Genomic DNA, 18,423 nt, shown 5'->3' on the forward strand with positions numbered 1-18,423 from the left:
TCCTGTCTGGCTTGGCGCCCCCCTCGGGTTCGTGCATTGGGGGAGATCTTCGTGGGCTGTACTCAGCCTTGTCTCAGGATAGTAAGTTGGTGGTTTGAAGATATCCCCCTAGTGGTGTGGGGGCTGTGCTTTGGCAAAGTGGGTGGGGTTATATCCTGCCAGTGTCTCCCAACCCCTCCTGTCTTAGCTTCCAGTATTTATGCTGCAATAGTTTATGTGTTGGGGGGCTAGGGTCAGTCTGTTATATCTGGAGTATTTCTCCTGTCAAATCCGGTGTCCTGTGTGAATTTAATAATGCTCCCTCTAACTCTCTCTTTCTTTTCTCTCTTCTCTTGGAGGACCTGAGCCCTAGGACCATGCCTCAGGACTACCTGGCTTGATGACTACATGCTGTCCCCAGTCAACCTGGTCCTGCTGCTGCTCAAGTTTCAACTATTGTGCCTGCAGCTATGGAACCCTGACCTGTTCACCGGACGTGCAACCTTGTTCCGGACCTGCTGTTTTTGACTCTCTCTCTCTATCACACCTGTTGTCTCTAACTCTGAATGATCGGCTATGAAAAGCCAACTGACATTTACTCCTGAGGTGCTGACCTGTTGAACCCTCCACAACCACTGTGATTATTATTATTTGACCCTGCTGGTCATCTATGAATGTTTGAACATCTTGGCCATGTACTTTTATATTCTCTACCCAGCACAGCCAGAAGAGGACTGGCCACCCCTCAGAGCCTGGTTCCTCTCGAGGTTTCCTCCTAGGGAGTTTTTCCTAGCCACCGTGCTTCTACATCTGCATTGCTTGCTGTTTGGGTTTTTAGGCTGGGTTTCTGTACAGCACTTTGTGACATCGGCTGATGTAAAAAGGGCTTTATACATACATTTTCTGATTGATTGATTGATTGATTGATTGATTGATTGATAGATAGATAGATAGATAGATAGATAGATAGATAGATAGATAGATAGATAGATAGATAGATAGATATACTAGGTGGTTTCAGAGGAAGGCCCCAAAAATTGTCAAAGACATCAGTCACCTTAGTCATAGACTGTTCTCTCTGCTACCGCACGGCAAGCAGTACCGGAGTGCCAAGTCTAGGTCCAAAAGGTTCCTTAACAGCTTCTACACCCAAGCCATAAGAATGCTGAACCATTAATCAAATGGCCACCCGGACTACTTACTTTGTTTTTACACTGCTGCTACTTGCTGTTTATTATCTATGCATAGTCACTCTTCAAATGACCTTGACTAAACTGTACCTCCGCACATTGACTCGGTACTGGTACCTCCTGTATATTGCCTCATTATTGTTATGTAATTTTCTTGTATTACTTTTAGATATCATTTTTTTACTTTACTTTATTTAGTAAATATTTTCTTAATTAACTTCATTTCTTGAACTGCATTGTTGGTTAAGGGCTTATAACTAAGCATTTCATGTATTCAGCGCATGTGACAAATAAAATATGATTTGAAATACTTCTACACCCACATCATTCATTCAATCTCACACCACCAGCTTTACAGTAAGCACTACATTGTGTTATATCTATCAAAATACAAATAAATGAATCGACTGTTGAAATGACTTGCTGGTTAACAGAAATCTGATCAAATACAACAATCCAATTAGTGAAAAATGTATTCAATACTAGTGACAATACCTTTTATATGGGGGGGGGGGGGGGGTCTCTGTTAGCGACGAGAGTCATCCTAACCTTCTAATAGGAGTTTTCTCCTATCAGGAAGACCGGCTGGTTGAAACAGGCCTGCTACTTTTGCGGGTTGACACCACTCCACTCTAGCCAGTCCGGGCCATTTGTGTTCCATTCCTTTTAACGTGAGTTCATCTCCCCTTACAGAATTGGGTGACACACATCTGCCCTTAGAAGAACTTGTCAACATTCAGGAAATGTCCGTCAAAGTTATCAAAACACACAGCCCACACAGTCTGGTGACGGGACAGGATCTCACTCAAACTCGATCCAACTCTGGCTGGTTGCTACTGTTCCCATTTTAGAGTCCGAAGTAAAGACATTCAACCATGTTGTCTTTCAGTAGTTATGCTGTGTGGCATGGACAGAGTATAGTCCCTATGGGGCTACTACTGTAGGTTGCATCATGGGTTTACGTATACTTGTGCCTGTACCTCAAAGTGCTGTCATACATTGACTGAGACTGGTTAAGAACCGCAATGGTTTCTTTCCAAGTCATTTGGGTGGGATTGAGGTTCTCTGGGAGCTTGGTTTACTTGACAGCGTTATTAGGAGCAGTTATAATATAGGTTCTGATATGTGTGTAATAAAAATTTGAGTAACAGTATGTTTAATCTTAGAGGGAGGTCTGGCACACAGGGCAGCAGTTCCAAAGGCAGAATGAATTAGGACCTTGAATCTGGAGTCCAGTGGCTTCAGTAAAAGCCTGCAATTTTTTAACTGCAGAGGGCTATAAAGCAGTAACAACTATCTGCGTTTCACTCGGAATACTAAAAGGCTGTCTTCAAAGCATTTCAATGAGGTTACTTAACTATGTAACATGCTTTTTGATCAAACTACCTCACTCAAAATGGACTGACATGGTGTTGTTTTTCAGGGTGAGGTCAGTCTTTCTGTTTTTCGGCTAATCCAAAACATCCGCACCATATTCCTATGACATAACTATTTTATCTGTTAGTGAAGCACATTGTGTAACTTTATATGCTAGCTGAACTGACGGCTAGCTGCACAAAGCAGGGAGCCTGGATTGTTGGTTCTTTGCGCCCTTACCAAGAACTCTCAGCTTAACTTAATTTGCAGCTGTGAAATTTGTGTGTGTGTGTGTGTGTGTGTGTGTGTGTGTGTGTGTGTGTGTGTGCGTGTACATTTGTGCGTATATACATTAATGCGTGCACGTGTGTACAGTATGAGTGAACAGTATGTTGTTCAAATACTTGGGTATGTGTAATTCTGTCAGTTATGGTTGAAGTAAGGTTGCGATTGAATGACAAAAAGAGGGCAGGGGCTGTTCGTTACTAGGCAAACATGCAAACAAAACTCTGTAGAGACGGCACAATGCCATCTAATCTGGATAAAACTTCCAAACTATTAAGAACAAGTGCTATGAAAAACCAGGCTCAGGAGGGAGAGAGAGAGGGGAAGAGGAAAATTGGCGTAGTGAGAGAGCAGTTTGGGTACAGCTGGGACTCGGTCACTTCCAAGGAGAGAGAGATTGAAACAGGCTATTTCTGGGACTGCCCCCCTTTCCCCTCCCCTCACAAACAATCATGCATCATTCACACCCTTCACTATCTCCAGTCATCTATGTCAGGCCACCACAGCAGGGCCCAGTAGGACAGTTCCCATTCCCATCAAGGCCTTCCCCCATTCATGGTTTCATGTCTTACAGTGCATTTGGAAAGTATTCAGACCCCATGACTTTTTGAAAATGTTCTTATGTTACATCCTTATTCTAAAATTGATTACCACTCCCCACATCAATCTACACACAATACCCCATAATGACAAAGCAAAAACGTATTATTATTTAATTTTTTGTAAATGTATATTTTTTTTTTATATAACTGATCACACTTACATAAGTATTCAGACCCTTTACTCAGTACTTTTTGAAGCACCTTTGGCAGTGATTACAGCCTCGAGTCTTCTTGGGTATGAAGCTACAAGCTTGGCACACATGTATTTCGGGAGTTTCTCCCATTCTTCTCTGGAGATCCTCTCAAGCTCTGTCAGGTTAGATGGAGGGCGTTGCTGCACAGCTATTTTCAGGTCTCTCCAATGATGTTAGATCGGGTTCAAGTCCAGGCTCTGGCTGGGCCATTCAAGGACATTCAGAATCCACTCCTGGTTGTCTTGGCTGTATGCTTAGGGTCAGTGTCCTATTGGAAGGTGAACCTTCGCCCAAGTCTGAGGTCCTGAGCGCTCTGGAGCAGGCTTTCATTAATGATCTCTCTGTACCCTCCCTCAATCCTGACATTTTTTGGCACCCTTCCCCAGATCTGTGCCTCGACACCATCCCTGTCCCAGAGCTCTACGGACAATTCCTTCGACCTCATGGCTTGGTTTTTGCTCTGACATGCACTGTCAGGGTGCAGCTGTAGGACCTTATATAGTGTGTGTGCCTTTCCAAATCATGTCCAATCAATTGAATTGACTGCAGGTGGACTCTCAAGGATGTTCAATGCGAACATTATGCACCTGAGATCAATTTAGAGTCTCATAGCAAAGGGTCTGAATACTTATGTAAATAAGGTATTTCTGTTTTTATTTTTAATACATTTGCAAATATTTCTAAAAACCTGTTTTTTGCTTTGTCATTATAGGGTATTGTGTGTAGACTGATGAGGGAAAAAAATATTTAATCAATTTTAGAATAAGAATAAGTGTTACAGATTAAGGGGTGATCTGTGCATATTGGTATGAACATGACATGTCAACATAGGCCTCTCATAGCTCAACACAGAATGGAGATAGACCAACTGTCAAGTATCTTCACTGACATTTTCAAACTCTCCCTGACGGAGTCTGTAATACCTAACAGACCACTACAGTCCCTGTGCCCAAGGAAGCGAAGGTAACCTGCCTAAATGATTACCGCCCCGTAGCACTCACGTCAGTAGCCATGAAGTGCTTTGAAAGGCTGGTCATGGCTCACATCAACAGCATCCTCCCGGACACCCTAGACCCACTCCAATTCGCATACCGCCCCAACAGATCCACAGATGACGCAATCTCAATTGCACTACACACTGCCCTTTCCCACCTGGACAAAAGGAACACCTATGTGAGAATGCTGTTCATTGAACGCTGAGCTGTAGTCGACACCATAGTGCCCACGAAGCTCATCACTAAGCTAAGGATCCTGGGATTAAACACCTCCCTCTGCAACTGGATCCTGGACTTCCTGACGGGCCGCCCCCAGGTGGTAAGAGTAGGCAAATACATGTCTGCCACGCTGATCCTCAACACAGGCCCCTCAGGGTTGTGTCCCCTCCTGTACTCCCTGTTCACCCACGACTGCGTGGCCAAACCTGACTCCAACACCATCATTAAGTTTGCTGACGACACAACAGTGCTCGGCCTGATCACCGACAACGATGAGACGGCCTATAGGGAGGAGGTCAGAGAACTATCAGTGTGGTGCCAGGACAACAACCTTTCCCTCAATATGAAAAAGACAAAGGAGCTGATCGTAGACAATAGGAAAAGGTGGGCCAAACAGGCCCCCATTAACATCGACGGGGCTGTAGTGGAGTGGGTCGAGAGTTTCAAGTTCCTTGGTGTCCACATCACCAACAAACTATCATGGTCCAAACATACCAAGACAGTCATGAAGAGGGCACGACAAAACCTTTTCCCCCACAGGAGACTGAAAAGATTTGACATGGGTCCCCAGATCCCCAAAAGGTTCTACAGCTGCACCATTGAGAGCATCATGACTGGTTGCATCACCGCCTGGTATGGCAACTGCTCGGCAACTGACCGCAAGGCGCTACAGAGGGTAGTGCGTACGGCCCAGTACATCACTGGGGCCAAGCTTCCTGCCATCCAGGACCTATATACTAGGCGGTGCCAGAGGAAAGCCCATAAAATTGTCAGAGACTCCAGTCACCCAAGTAATAGACTCTCTCTGCTACCGCACGGCAAGCGGTACCAGAGAGCCAAGTCTAGGACCAAAAGGCTCCTCAACAGCTTCTACCCCCAAGCCATAAGACTGCTGAACGATTAATAAAATCGCCACTAGACTACTTACATTTCCCCCCCCCCCCCCCTTTTTATACACTGCTGCTTCTCGCTGTTTATTATATATGCAGAGTCACTTCACCCCTACCTACATGTACAAAAAAACTCAACTAACCTGTACCTCCGCACACTAACTCGGTACCCCCTCTGTATATAGCCTCGTTATTGTTATTCTTATTGTGTTACTTTTTATTATTATTTTTTACTTTAGTCTATTTATTTCTATTCTTAACTCTTCTTGAACTGTACTGTTGGTTAAGAGCTTATAAGTAAGTACAATCAATCCTTATCCCAGTCTGCTGTTCCCACATGCTTCAAGAGGGCCACCATTGTTCCTGTTCCCAAGAAAGCTAAGGTAACTGAGCTAAACGACTACCGCCCCGTAGCACTCACTTCCGTCATCATGAAGTGCTTTGAGAGACTAGTCAAGGACCATATCACCTCCACCCTACCTGACACTCTAGACCCACTCCAATTTGCTTACCGCCCCAATAGGTCCACAGACGACGCAATCGCAACCACACTGCACACTGCCCTAACCCATCGGGACAAGAGGAATACCTATGTGAGAATGCTGTTCATCGACTACAGCTCAGCATTTAACACCATAGTACCCTCCAAACTCGTCATCAAGCTCGAGACCCTGGGTCTCGACCCTGCCCTGTGCAACTGGGTACTGGACTTCCTGACAGGCCGCCCCCAGGTTGTGAGGGTAGGTAACAACATCTCCACCCCGCTGATCCTCAACACTGGGGCCCCACAAGGGTGCGTTCTGAGCCCTCTCCTGTACTCCCTGTTCACCCACGACTGCGTGGCCATGCACGCCTCCAACTCAATAATCAACTTTGCGGACGACACTACAGTGGTAGGCTTGATTACCAACAACAACGAGACGGCCTACAGGGAGGAGGTGAGGGCCCTCGGAGTGTGGTGTCAGGAAAATAACCTCACACTCAACGTCAACAAAACAAAGGAGATGATTGTGGACTTCAGGAAACAGCAGAGGGAGCACCCCCCTATCCACATCGACAGGACAGTAGTGGAGAGGGTAGTAAGTTTTAAGTTCCTCGGCGTACACATCACGGACAAACTGAATTGGTCCACGCACACAGACATCGTTGTGAAGAAGGCGCAGCCGCGCCTCTCCAACCTCAGGAGGCTGAAGAAATTTGGCTTGTCACCAAAAGCACTCAACTTCTACAGATGCACAATCGAGAGCATCCTGTCGGGCTGTATCACCGCCTGGTACGGCAACTACTCCGCCCACAACCGTAAGGCTCTCCAGAGGGTAGTGATGTCTGCACAACGCATCACCGGGGGCAAACTACCTGCCCTCCAGGACACCTACACCACCCGATGTCACAGGAAGGCCATAAAGATCATCAAGGACAACAACCACCCGAGCCAGTGCCTGTTCACCCCGCTATCATCCAGAAGGCGATGTCAGTAACATTGAGTGGATGCTGCCAACATACTGACTCCAGCTCACTTTAATAATGGAAATTTATGTAAAAATTGTATCACTAGCCACTTTAAACAATGCCACTTAATATAATGTTTACATACCCTACATTACTCCTCATATGTATATGTATATACTGTACGCTATATCATCTACTGCATCTTTTTGTAATACATGTATCACTAGCCACTAAACTATGCCACTTTGTTTACATACCCTACATTACTCATCTCATATGTATATACTGTACTCGATACCATCTACTGCATCTTGCCTATGCCGTTCTGTACCATCACTCATTCATATATCTTTATGTACATATTCTTTATCCCTTTACACCTGTGTGTATAAGGTAGTAGCTGTGGAATTGTTAGGTTAGATTATTCTTGGTTATTACTGCATTGTCGGAACTTGAAGCACAAGCATTTCGCTACACTCGCATTAACATCTGCTAACCATGTGTATGTGACAAATAACATTTGATTTGAAGTAAGGTCTGATTTGATTTGAAAAGTCATTGCTATGGTATAGCCTACCTGTTTGTCATTAAAAACAAGTTTGATAAAATATTGCAGCAGAATTTACAACATGTTGCACTAAGCTCAGTAGGGAATAAATCACGAAAGGTAGAACGAAAATGAAAGGTTACAGACTTGCGATGAGGAACAAGGTAGTCAAATTAAAATGCAATTGATTAGCTTTGTTTCTTGTCTTTGAATTCCTCAGTAAAAAATAACAGCTGCAAACTTTGAACAGGTGCAAAAGCCTTGTATATTTGGTCATATAAGTGTACATTGAATACATGCAGACTTTCTGGAAGAGTTCCGGCCCATTGTGTGAGATGGTGTAGTAGTTTAATTTTACTTTGGGGACCCTAGCAGTAACCAATGACATCGCTGCCAGCACCCTCTCCCTGAACTCCTCACAACACGATGGGGATGGGGAGGAGCAGAGCAGGTGGTGCTCTATCGACACATTCACCACCCAGCGAGAGGAAGAGGATACAAAAGCACAACTGCATCAAAGTGTGTTTTCGATGTAGACAAACAAAGTAGTAGTGTTGCACGGTATACCTCTTCTTTTTCTCTTCACTTTCGGTACTTCTGTCAAACGTGTCTCACGTCATCTACTGGTTGAGAGAGGATCAAGTCTGTCTATCAGCACAGCCAATGTCCTCTTATAGCACGAGAGCACAGTGCCTGTTGCACTTACTCATTACTAGCTCTAGCCTGTCCTGAAGAACCACTACTCTCACTGCGAGTCTGGGCTGCATCACCACTTATGCTGCACAGAAGTTATTAACACACTTGAATAATGCAACATGGCATGTAGCAATTTTGAAACTAGCAACGCGCATGCCCCGCCCAGCTGATGATCTGTCTTTCAGCCATCTATTTCCTGTGTTTGAGGGGCGCTAAATCCGCTTGTTACTTAAATCTCGCTGGATTGATTGCTTTAATTTTACTCCTGCGACTTATTTCACACTTTTGCTTGTGTCTGTCAATTTTCTTTCCATGAACGTTACGACCGCTGAAATGCTTGTAATGACCTGTCAACGCTTCATCAGAGATTGAACTCACCGTCTCGCCACATCACAAGAAAGAGAAGAAAAAAAACGTTATTTTGATGGGTGTTCATTTTTTGTGTACTTGAAAAAAAGTAAGAATCTAACAGTTGAAATTTTTATAAATTAGATGAGCTGAAATGAAAGCAACTTTCAAAAATGAGCTCTCGGATTACAGTGATATTATGTATGATCTCGTAAACATTGTAAAGTATGTTTATGTGACTGCAGTTAGGGTAGACTGAGAAAGTGTTTGGTGGTTGCAGCCTTGTTCCTCCCTTTGCGTTAATGTATTCATATATGCAACAACAAAAAACTGGATTATAAAAATTCCAACATTTTGGAGTATCTTAATTCATTGTTCAAATGTGCATGTATTAGAATTGTTTTTAAAACCTTTTAACAATTTCGATGACCGTTGCTATAGAATCATTTCTGTTCACAAAAGAAAGCTTACAGCAGAAGCTAACATCAATTGACTACCCTAGTACCTTGTTTGTAATCATATGCAAACCATAATGCAAAATGCTGATGATTGTCACCCAAAAACTTTATTCATTCACTTCATCTCCCCTGCCTCACATCTCTCCCAAGATCACATTTGCTCAAGCCTAGAACTTAGTGTGTATATGTCGTCATGGGTCTTAAAGAGACAGCACGCACTTTTACAAAATAATAGATTGCTTCTTCTATGCAAATAATAAAATAAGCCCCAAATGGAAGGTAAACATTGTTTTTCATCTGTAGCCCCATGAATTCAGCCAAAACAAGCTCAATAACTCATTGTATTCACCTGTATAGTAAATAGACCTAGGCTGCATCTTGATTCACCCAGTTTATCAATAGACTTGAGATTGACCATTCAAATAATTTGCATACTTGTATAATTGTTTTCTTAATGCATTCATTCAAACATCTACAATTTCAAATGTAATAATATTGAACTCAAAAGAACTGTCTGGATCGAGTGCCATTCTGTGACTGGCTAATACGCCTTCTTTTTTCCCTTGGTATCGTTTGCTATAGTTTTGGTATCGAGCATTGTGATGCTGACCCTGGTATCGATATCAAAGTCAAAATTCTGATATCGTGACAACACTACAAAGGAGTGCTGCTACATTGTATGCAAAAGTAAGCCATTACTATAGTTCATTTTCAGGGTGTCATGGTGACGATCGATGAATCCAGTTTTTCAGATAGTGCAGTAGTGGGAACAGGAGATACCCTAAAAGGGAAATATTATTGTACTTCTATTCTTTGCCGAGGTTCAATAATTATTGGTAACACTTTATATATGGATAGTCAATCTGTAGATGCTCTACAGACTCAGTAACATTTAATGTAACTAACACTAACCTTAACCCTTATCCTAACCCTAAACTTAACCCTAACCCTTATTCTAAACCTAACCGTAGCAAGCAGTTGCTTATCAACAGATCGTTTGTTGAGAGTATGACAACCTGTAGAGCATCTACAGATGGACTATCCAAATAAAGTGTGACCTAATATTTTGCCAAGGTTTAGTCCAAGTGCAGTATATCACAACTTCCGCGTGTCAGAACATAGCCCATATTTGAGCCATATTGCCATTTTTGTTCAATCAGTTAGAGGTGAGCCAGCAACTGGAGCGTTGCCAGTTCTAATCCAGTGTCCGACAAGAAAAAATCTGTCTGAAAGTGACCTGGCAACTGGAAGGTTGCTGGTATCAATTCCTAGATGCCATTACCTGCTGTTGTGCCCTTGAGCAAGGCACATAACCCCCCACAACAACAGGTGCCCAGAGTGGCAGCCCCTTGCACCTCTCCAAAAACCTGTATGTGTGTCTTTCGGATGGGTTGGATTAAAAGCGGAAGTCAAATTTGTGTGCAATTGGCTAATAAAGTAATCTTAATCAACAGCGAGCCGCCCGACACCTGTTATTTTCCAGAAGGTTGAAGCTTCCTCAGCCATGAAGGACAAACGCATACACTTTACTGCGGCTCTCACATTTCCTGCTCCGAAGACAAGATGTTTCAGCACCAACCAGAGAGTGCAGTGACCTCCATCAGTGTGGGGTCATTGGGAAAACATGAGCATCTTTTTCCATGTTGACATGTTTTTAAGAACAAGGCCCTTATGGGCGACTACTGCTTCCAGTGTACCTTACATGTCCTCGACATTGGATAATGTGCTCTCTCCATCTTGGAGTAAAATGGCAGCCAGGCAGCTAAGCGGGGAATTGATTAAATGCAGTCTTTGCATTGTAGCAGAATGAAGAATGATAGTACTTCTGGGGACTACAGACTTTTCACAGAAATTGGATCAGCTCCCTGCTAAGAGCACAGCCAAATTGAAAGAGCAATTGCTTGTATCTATAAATGCTATTCCTGAGTCAGAAGCAGCTGTAGCATCTGAATAGGTCTTTTGTCTGGGTAAAAATACTGTGCATTTGGAAGGCTGGATCAAACTCATTGGGCTCCCCAGTTGGAATTCAAATTCCAGTGTAACCAACAAATAACATCTTGTACTGATCTTGAATTGAGAGAGTCCGATGATTTTGGGGGCTCTTACTTGGGTGTACGCCGTTATATTTGGATAATTTGATCAGGGACATAGTGGGATCCAATTACCTGGGTAGAAGTCTTTGGATTTGGACAGCTTGATGGTGGCGCCCGTCTCTTTCTGCAGCTGTACGATGGTCTGGCCGCCCTTGCCAATTATGGAGCCGGCCGCATAGCTGGGGATCAGCACCTTCAGGAAGTACTCACCCTCCTCTGGAAGGACATAGAGAGAGAGAGACGAACAGACAGGAGAGGGTCAGAGCTAGTAAAGAAGCTGTAGTCTACACACATATACACCATACTGCAAGTAAGATCAGATGCAAACAGTTGAATAGGTAGCTAGCCACATATATTCTTGTCAGACTGACACTTTGGTAGGAAGGTATCTAGAGGTATTTTTCATTTCGGAGTGTGATTCTTTTGTAGCCTCTAGTCCCATATTTCATCAGAGTTTGGTGACACGTTCTGTGTTCTGTCCCAGATTTCCTGTGGAGTAAATGCTGACCTCCTTTCCAGTTTGCAGAGGTCTAATTTTAACTGTTTTCAAGGAGTTTTAGTATCCTTTATCAGAATCTTCTGACAAAATATCTAATTCATGGTTCAAACCAAGCCAAGACCTACAATGTAAACTTTTTTATTTTTTTTAATCTCAAACCCGAGAGACAAAGGGGAGCATAAACATCATCGGAATGGTGAAAATTACAGGATGTATTAACATTACTCAGAATATTACTCACACAGGACTATGTCGAAACATATAAATCATATGCTTGCGGTGCATGAAATCCAACCCATTGTGATCCAGAGTAATAACTGTTAGAGATGCTAGCATAAGGAAACAAAATCCCTGCCAAAAAGACAGACTTTTAAAACGTTTAAAAGGGGGTTCAGTGGCTTATAACACTGTCTTGTATCAGTCAGTGATTGATATCATGTCAGCTCAAAGAATTCACCGATCAAACCTTCTGTTCTTCATCCTTTTAATCGAGAATGTTCCACTCCACATACTGGCTAATCAAGAAGATTTAATCATCACCCAGGTGAGCAGTGTGTATCACTCCAAACAAATCCAGATTGGGTAGCAATTGGGTAGAGCAATCAATCCAATGTTGGGATTGGACTGCGAATACCAACCCAAAGATGGTGGATTGGTCAAAGAACAGGTCTGCTTAAGGGGTGGCTGTCCCATAGATACCAATGCAATAGCAGCTGGGTCTGGTCAGCTTAGTTCATTAACTGTAGATTAACCAGAAAAAAATTGCGGCTGGGATGTCTCACTTCCTCTTCCGTCTCTGTACCAACCAACACCTGGTTGTGCTATTCCAGACATAAGTAATCAACATGGGAGACAGACATGCGATCAATATATGAACCTGTGAGAAAAATTACTACTCAATGTCACCCCAGAAATCAATTAGATAATAATAGCCTAAATAATTCTTCAAACATCTGTGCTGGTATGACCCAAAAAAGTATCTAGTATGGTTTTCAGATATCAACTACTAGTTTTAACATTCCTTTTCAATTAATGACTTCAATTTGGGACTTCTTCAATGCTTCATCAGCAAGGGTGACGTCACTCTGGCAAGAACGTACATTCAAAGAACTGTTTATATCAGTGAACAAACGTTTTTTTAATACAGACCAGCACAAAAAAAGATAATGACGATATCAAACCGTAGTTGTTCGTTTTAATGGTGATTTTGGTTGACAACGCCAAGATGCGTGTTTGCCTGTGTCGTCGTTGTATAGCTTCATGCAGGGGGATGGATCTGCAAGCTCGTCCAGGGAAGACGGATGGATGGAGGTCTGCACACATCGATGTCACTGTTCTAAGACTGACCTTCTGTTTGCCTCTTAAATGGGCTCATTAGATCCTGATCACAATGAATGTGGCACTGTGACATCTAGGGATTTCAGTCACTCTACATGTCACCTCTCTACTGATTCTTTTAACATGCCCCGCATGTTCCATTTGGATTTTGATAGGTCTCTCAATAAAGTCATGACACGTTGATATCTAAAATCCAAAGTAAATTCTGTTAACTCAGACTAAAGGACCTTCCTTACTGGTCACACATTAGACTACTAGAACCAACATTTATATGAAAATACACACCATCTTCACATGTCTAGTCCGTCAACATTTATATTGTAAATCACACCAATGAATGATAGAGCCTTTCTGAAAACATCCATTAGTCCTCTATCAATCGGAGAGAAACCATTATGACAATCTGACACAAACCATACTCCTTTAGCCAAGGCACTTTTTCTGCTTGGATTTCTGCTTTCTACTCCATTAATCTTCCCCTTTCAGAGAAAAAAAGTTTTCCCTTCCAGGAGAAAAATAATAATAGATGACCTTGATGAAAAAGTAAAAACCATGGCTTAGACATTGACATTGTCTTCATGGAAGTACAGACTTTTCTACTGTCAGTCAGAGGACACATGTTATTACAACTCTCCACACAGGATAAACTGAACAATAGGAATGGAAATGTCCTCTATTAGACCTGTGTTGGCAGGGGTGTACAAGTTCCCGTTTCTATGTGTCTTAAAACCAGGGTGAACCCAGCAGGGGAGAGCATGCCATTGAGATTCACTCCATTGCCCTCACAGGCAGCGTTTACAGTCATTAGTCAATAATTCATTTCGTCCTAGCGTCTGAAAAATCACACTAACAGGTTTCAATGGCGTCATGTAGTAGAGTAAACATGGCAATCTGTTGCTGCAATCCGTCAGGGGAATGGGAGCAGTATGGGGCAGGTTGGGAAGCTAAGCCAGTCGGGGCTGTTGAGTTCAAACCCCATGCATCCAATACTGGAGGGATGGCTTGAAGGAGAGACACGGACACTCAGCCAAACGTGTTTAGTGAAGTCACTCAAGGGGGGTGGGTCAGGAGGAAATGCCTTGTGACCACCCCCCACTCCCTCCAAATACCCACTCTGCATGTCAATGGACCAACCTGGCGCTGACAGGCAGCAAGAACGATGGATCAAAATGGGCAATAATGAGCAGAATATATTTTACGTAGTCAAGTATTAAGAGTTGAGTGTGATAAATGAATTCAACAAGTCATGACAAAAACAGTTTGGCTCTTACCCATTCTGAGATCTGCTGGTAAAATCCTCTGTCAGATCGCCATCAATACCGGGGTACAATCTTGTAAGGGTACCTTAACGTTAGGCTAGTCATAGGTGCAATGGTGGCGTTGAGGAATGCGGCCAGTCAACCTTTTTCACAGAGGTCTAATACATCAGTGGGTGCAAAAAAAAGATTTCACCGCAACATCCAAGCCATGCCTGCAGCTGGCCAGAGCCTCAATTGTATGAGAAAATGCTAATGCAGGCTCTCAGTATTTTCAGTGAAAGACGCCACGCATTGTTCAAGCCTGCACCGGTTTGAAGGGGGGGGTCTTCCCTGCCGCATCACCCTTTTCACTGCTCTCATCCATATTCATCGAGTGGCCTGTCCGTCTGCAGCAGCGTGGCGACTGACACCTGCCCTGGCCAATCGGCAGTCTCCTCCCTAGCACGTCATTCCCCAAACACCCCCCACAATGCCTGTCCCCGAAAAAAAATATTTTCTTCCACACTCCGCCTCTTTTGACGCAGCACTATAAAGCATAGCGACCCATTCACTTTCTTTTTCCGTGAAAAATTACAAACTGGTTTGTGCGTTTCATTGGAGAGAACATGGGGTGACCTTGAGCGATGGCTGAAAAGGTGTGTGGTTGCGGTGAGTGGAGGAGGAGAGGACTGATCTGATAGTGTGTGCCGTACACCCCATCTCATCCACCCCTCTTCCCTCAAACGGCCATGTTTGAGTGGGAGGGGGCCCTCATCAACCACTGCAAATGGCAGTGCCGCAGAATGGTGAAGGGGGGAAGGGGTGGGGGACAACGAAGCCAATCACTACGTCTATAAATCTTGTAGACTATAGAGTGAGGTATCCTACGTGTGTGTGAGTGTGTGTGTCTTTGTGTATCTATGTGTGAGAGAGTCTGTGTGTGTGAGGGGAGGGGGGTTGGCTCCGCTCAATAGTAATTTCCAGGGAACCTCTAGAAACACTAGTACCATTTGCATAGTCTCTTTGTTCCTTTTCTAGATTCATTTCCAATGTATTTAAATCACAGAGCAAACTGAAGTAATAACTGAGGCACATAAGCATCTGGCAAACGTCTTACTGTAAATTCTACCGATGAACCGTTCATTGTGTCACCCGGACTCACTGGTGTACATAAGCATTGTCTCTCTGTAGGCTCCCTCCTCTCTTCCTCTGCCACCTGGCAAATTCATAGTCCGCTCACGTCACATCTCTCTGCAAGGGCACCTGTGTCCTTCTCACAAAAAAAACCACCAGCTCACATTCCTGTGCCAACCTTTCCATTAGCAACATTACCATATCATACATAATCCTTCAACTACACAGGCTTAGGAAAGGCACCCGATCCAGTAAAAGGGTCTCGGGACATGGGAAATTACAGGCTAAATTAGCATGAGCGATGAATGAAAGAGGAGAGGGGTGTTGCTGATAAAAGAAGCAATAGGCTACCTCTTCCTCGAGTTGGGCAGTAATTCGCCAGCAAACCTAAATGCACAATAGGCACACGGCAGTAAAAAAAACAGCAGAGCCTTACTCCTTTGTTATGGTAACTGCCAGTCATGTTAATGATCAACAGGAATGATGTAAACAATATCAGACACAAATTGTAATGTAATGACCACAATGGCTGAGGACCATCAAGCAGTGTCACCAGAAAAATACTTATTACATATGTATTATATACGGTGCCCTCAGAAAGTATTCACACCCCTTCACTTTTTCCAAATGTTGTTGTTATAGCCCAAATTTAAAATTGATTCAATTCAGATTTTGTGTCACTGGCTACACACTGGCTACCCCATAACGTCAAGGTGGAATTATGTTTTTAGAGATTTGTACAAATTAATACAAAATTAAAAGCTGAAATGTCTTCAGTTAATAAGTATTCAACCTGGGGCAGCAGGTAGCCTAATGGTTAGTGTTGGGCCAGTAACCGAAAGGTTGCTAGATCAAATCCCCGAGCTGACAAGGTAAAGGTAAAAATCTGTTGTTCTGCCCCTGAACAAGGCAGTTAACCCACTGTTCCTAGGCTGTCACGTTCTGACCTTAGTTTATTTTTTATGTCTTTATGTTAGGTTGGTCAGGGGGGGAGTTGGGGTGGGGTGGGTTGTCTATGTTCTTTTTTCTATGTTATATTTTCTCCGTGTTTGGCCTAGTATGGTTCTCAATCAGAGGCAGGTGTCGTTCGTTGTCTCTGATTGAGAATCATACTTAGGTAGCCTTTTCCCACCTGTGTTTTGTGGGTGATTATTTTCTGTTTAGTGTTTTCTGCATCTTACAGGACGTTGTTATTTTGTATTTCAGTGTTCAGTAAATAAAACATCATGAACACGTACCATGCTGCGCATTGGTCCGATATTTCATACTCGTCAGACGACGAAGACAACCGTTATAGAATCACCCACCCCAACCGGACCAAGCAGCGTGGTAATCAGGAGCAGAGGGTTCTGGACTCCTGGACATAGGAGGAGATTTTGGATGGAAAGGGACCCTGGGCACAGGCTGGGGAATATCGCCGCCCCCGGGAAGAGCTGGAGGCAGCCAAAGCCGAGAGGCGGCATTATGAGGAGCTAGCACGGCAGCGCAACAGGGACGAGAGGCAGCCCCAAAAACTTATGTGTGTGGCTAAGTCAGGTAGGAGACCTGAGCCAACTCCCCGTGCTTACTGTGGAGAGAGGTGGACCGGGCAGGCACCATGTTATGCCATGAGGCGCACGGTGTCCCCAGTGCCAGGCATAGCCCGGTGCACTACATCGCAGCGCCTCGTATCGGCCGGGCTAGAGTGGGCATCAAGCCAGGTGCTATGAAGCAGGCTCAGCGCATCTGGTCTCCAGTGCGTCTCCTCGGCCCGGGGTATATGGCACCAGCCCTACGTACGGTGTCCCCGGTTCACCAGCACAGCCCAGTGCGGTCTGTTCCACCTTGCCGCACTGGCCGGGCAACGGTGAGTATCCAGCCAGGACAGGTTGTACAGGCTCGGTGCTCGAGACCTCCAGTGCGCCTCCATGGTCCGGTCCATCCGGTGCCTCCTCCACGCACCAGGCTGTCTCTCTGTCTCCTCCCTCCGGGTGCTCCCTCTTGTCCAGCGCTTCCAGGTGCTCCCGCCTGTCCAGCGCTTCCAGAGTCTCCCTCCTGTCCAGAGCTGCCAGAGCCCCCAGTCTGTCCTGAGCTGCCAGAGCCGCCCGTCTGTCCTGAGCTGCCAGAGCCGCCCGTCAGTCAGGAGCTGCCAGAGTCGCCCGTCAGTCAGGAGCTGCCAGAGCCGCCCGTCAGTCAGGAGCTGCCAGAGCCGCCCGTCAGTCAGGAGCTGCCAGAGCAGCCCGTCACGAACGACGAACGGCCCTTCACGCTGGCGCTGCCGGAATCTCCCGCCTGTCCGGTGCTGCCGGAATCTCCCGTCCATTCGGGGCCCGCTGCAAGGGTCCCCAGTCCGAGGTGGGCGGCGAGGGTCGCCGCTCCAAAGGCGCCACTTAAGCGGGCAAAGACTATGATGGAGTGGGGTCCACGTCCCGCGGAAGAGCCACCACCGCGGACAGACGCCCACCCAAACCCTCACCTATATGTTCAGGTTTTGCGGCTGAAGTCCTCACCTTTGGGGGGGGGGGGGGTACTGTCACGTTCTGACCTTAGTTTCTTTTTTATGTCTTTGTGTTAGGTTGGTCAAGGCGTGAGTTGGGGTGGGTTGTCTATGTTCTTTTTTCTATGTTATATTTTCTCTGTGTTTGGCCTAGTATGGTTCTCAATCAGAAGCAGGTGTCGTTCGTTATCTCTGAGAATCATACTTAGGTAAACTTTTCCCACCTGTGTTCCCTTTGAGCTTGGTGTAATTAATAATTACACTTTGGATGGTGTATGAATACACCCAGTCACTGCAAAGATACAGGCATCCTTAAATGTGGAAGACACATTTCAGTTGAATGCATTCAGTTGTACAACTGACTAGGTATCCCCCTTTCCTTCCCATTCCTAACTCAGTTGCCGTAGAGTAACGAAACAACTCAGGGATTTCACCAT

The 18,423-nt window shown here is 44.7% G+C and overlaps 1 protein-coding gene across 2 annotated transcripts in view; it reads right to left on the minus strand.

Moving 5' to 3' along the window:
- nova1 (NOVA alternative splicing regulator 1) overlaps positions 1-18,423 on the minus strand; it is a 39,380-nt gene that overhangs the window by 20,126 nt on the left and 831 nt on the right. The window contains exons 1-2 of one of the 2 annotated variants that reach the window (XM_021623868.2): positions 14,410-15,089; positions 11,374-11,517 (exon numbers count right to left, since the gene is read on the minus strand). In XM_021623868.2, coding sequence (XP_021479543.1) covers positions 11,374-11,517; positions 14,410-14,413 — 148 coding nt within the window. In that variant the 5' untranslated portion in view covers positions 14,414-15,089. Of the gene's footprint in view, positions 1-11,373; positions 11,518-14,409; positions 15,090-18,423 lie in introns of those variants that run through there. The other variant, XM_036937630.1, reaches the window with a different exon arrangement.

The sequence above is a fragment of the Oncorhynchus mykiss genome, chromosome 12, assembly GCF_013265735.2.
Source record: "Oncorhynchus mykiss isolate Arlee chromosome 12, USDA_OmykA_1.1, whole genome shotgun sequence".
In the NCBI taxonomy this organism is placed as follows: domain Eukaryota; kingdom Metazoa; phylum Chordata; class Actinopteri; order Salmoniformes; family Salmonidae; genus Oncorhynchus; species Oncorhynchus mykiss.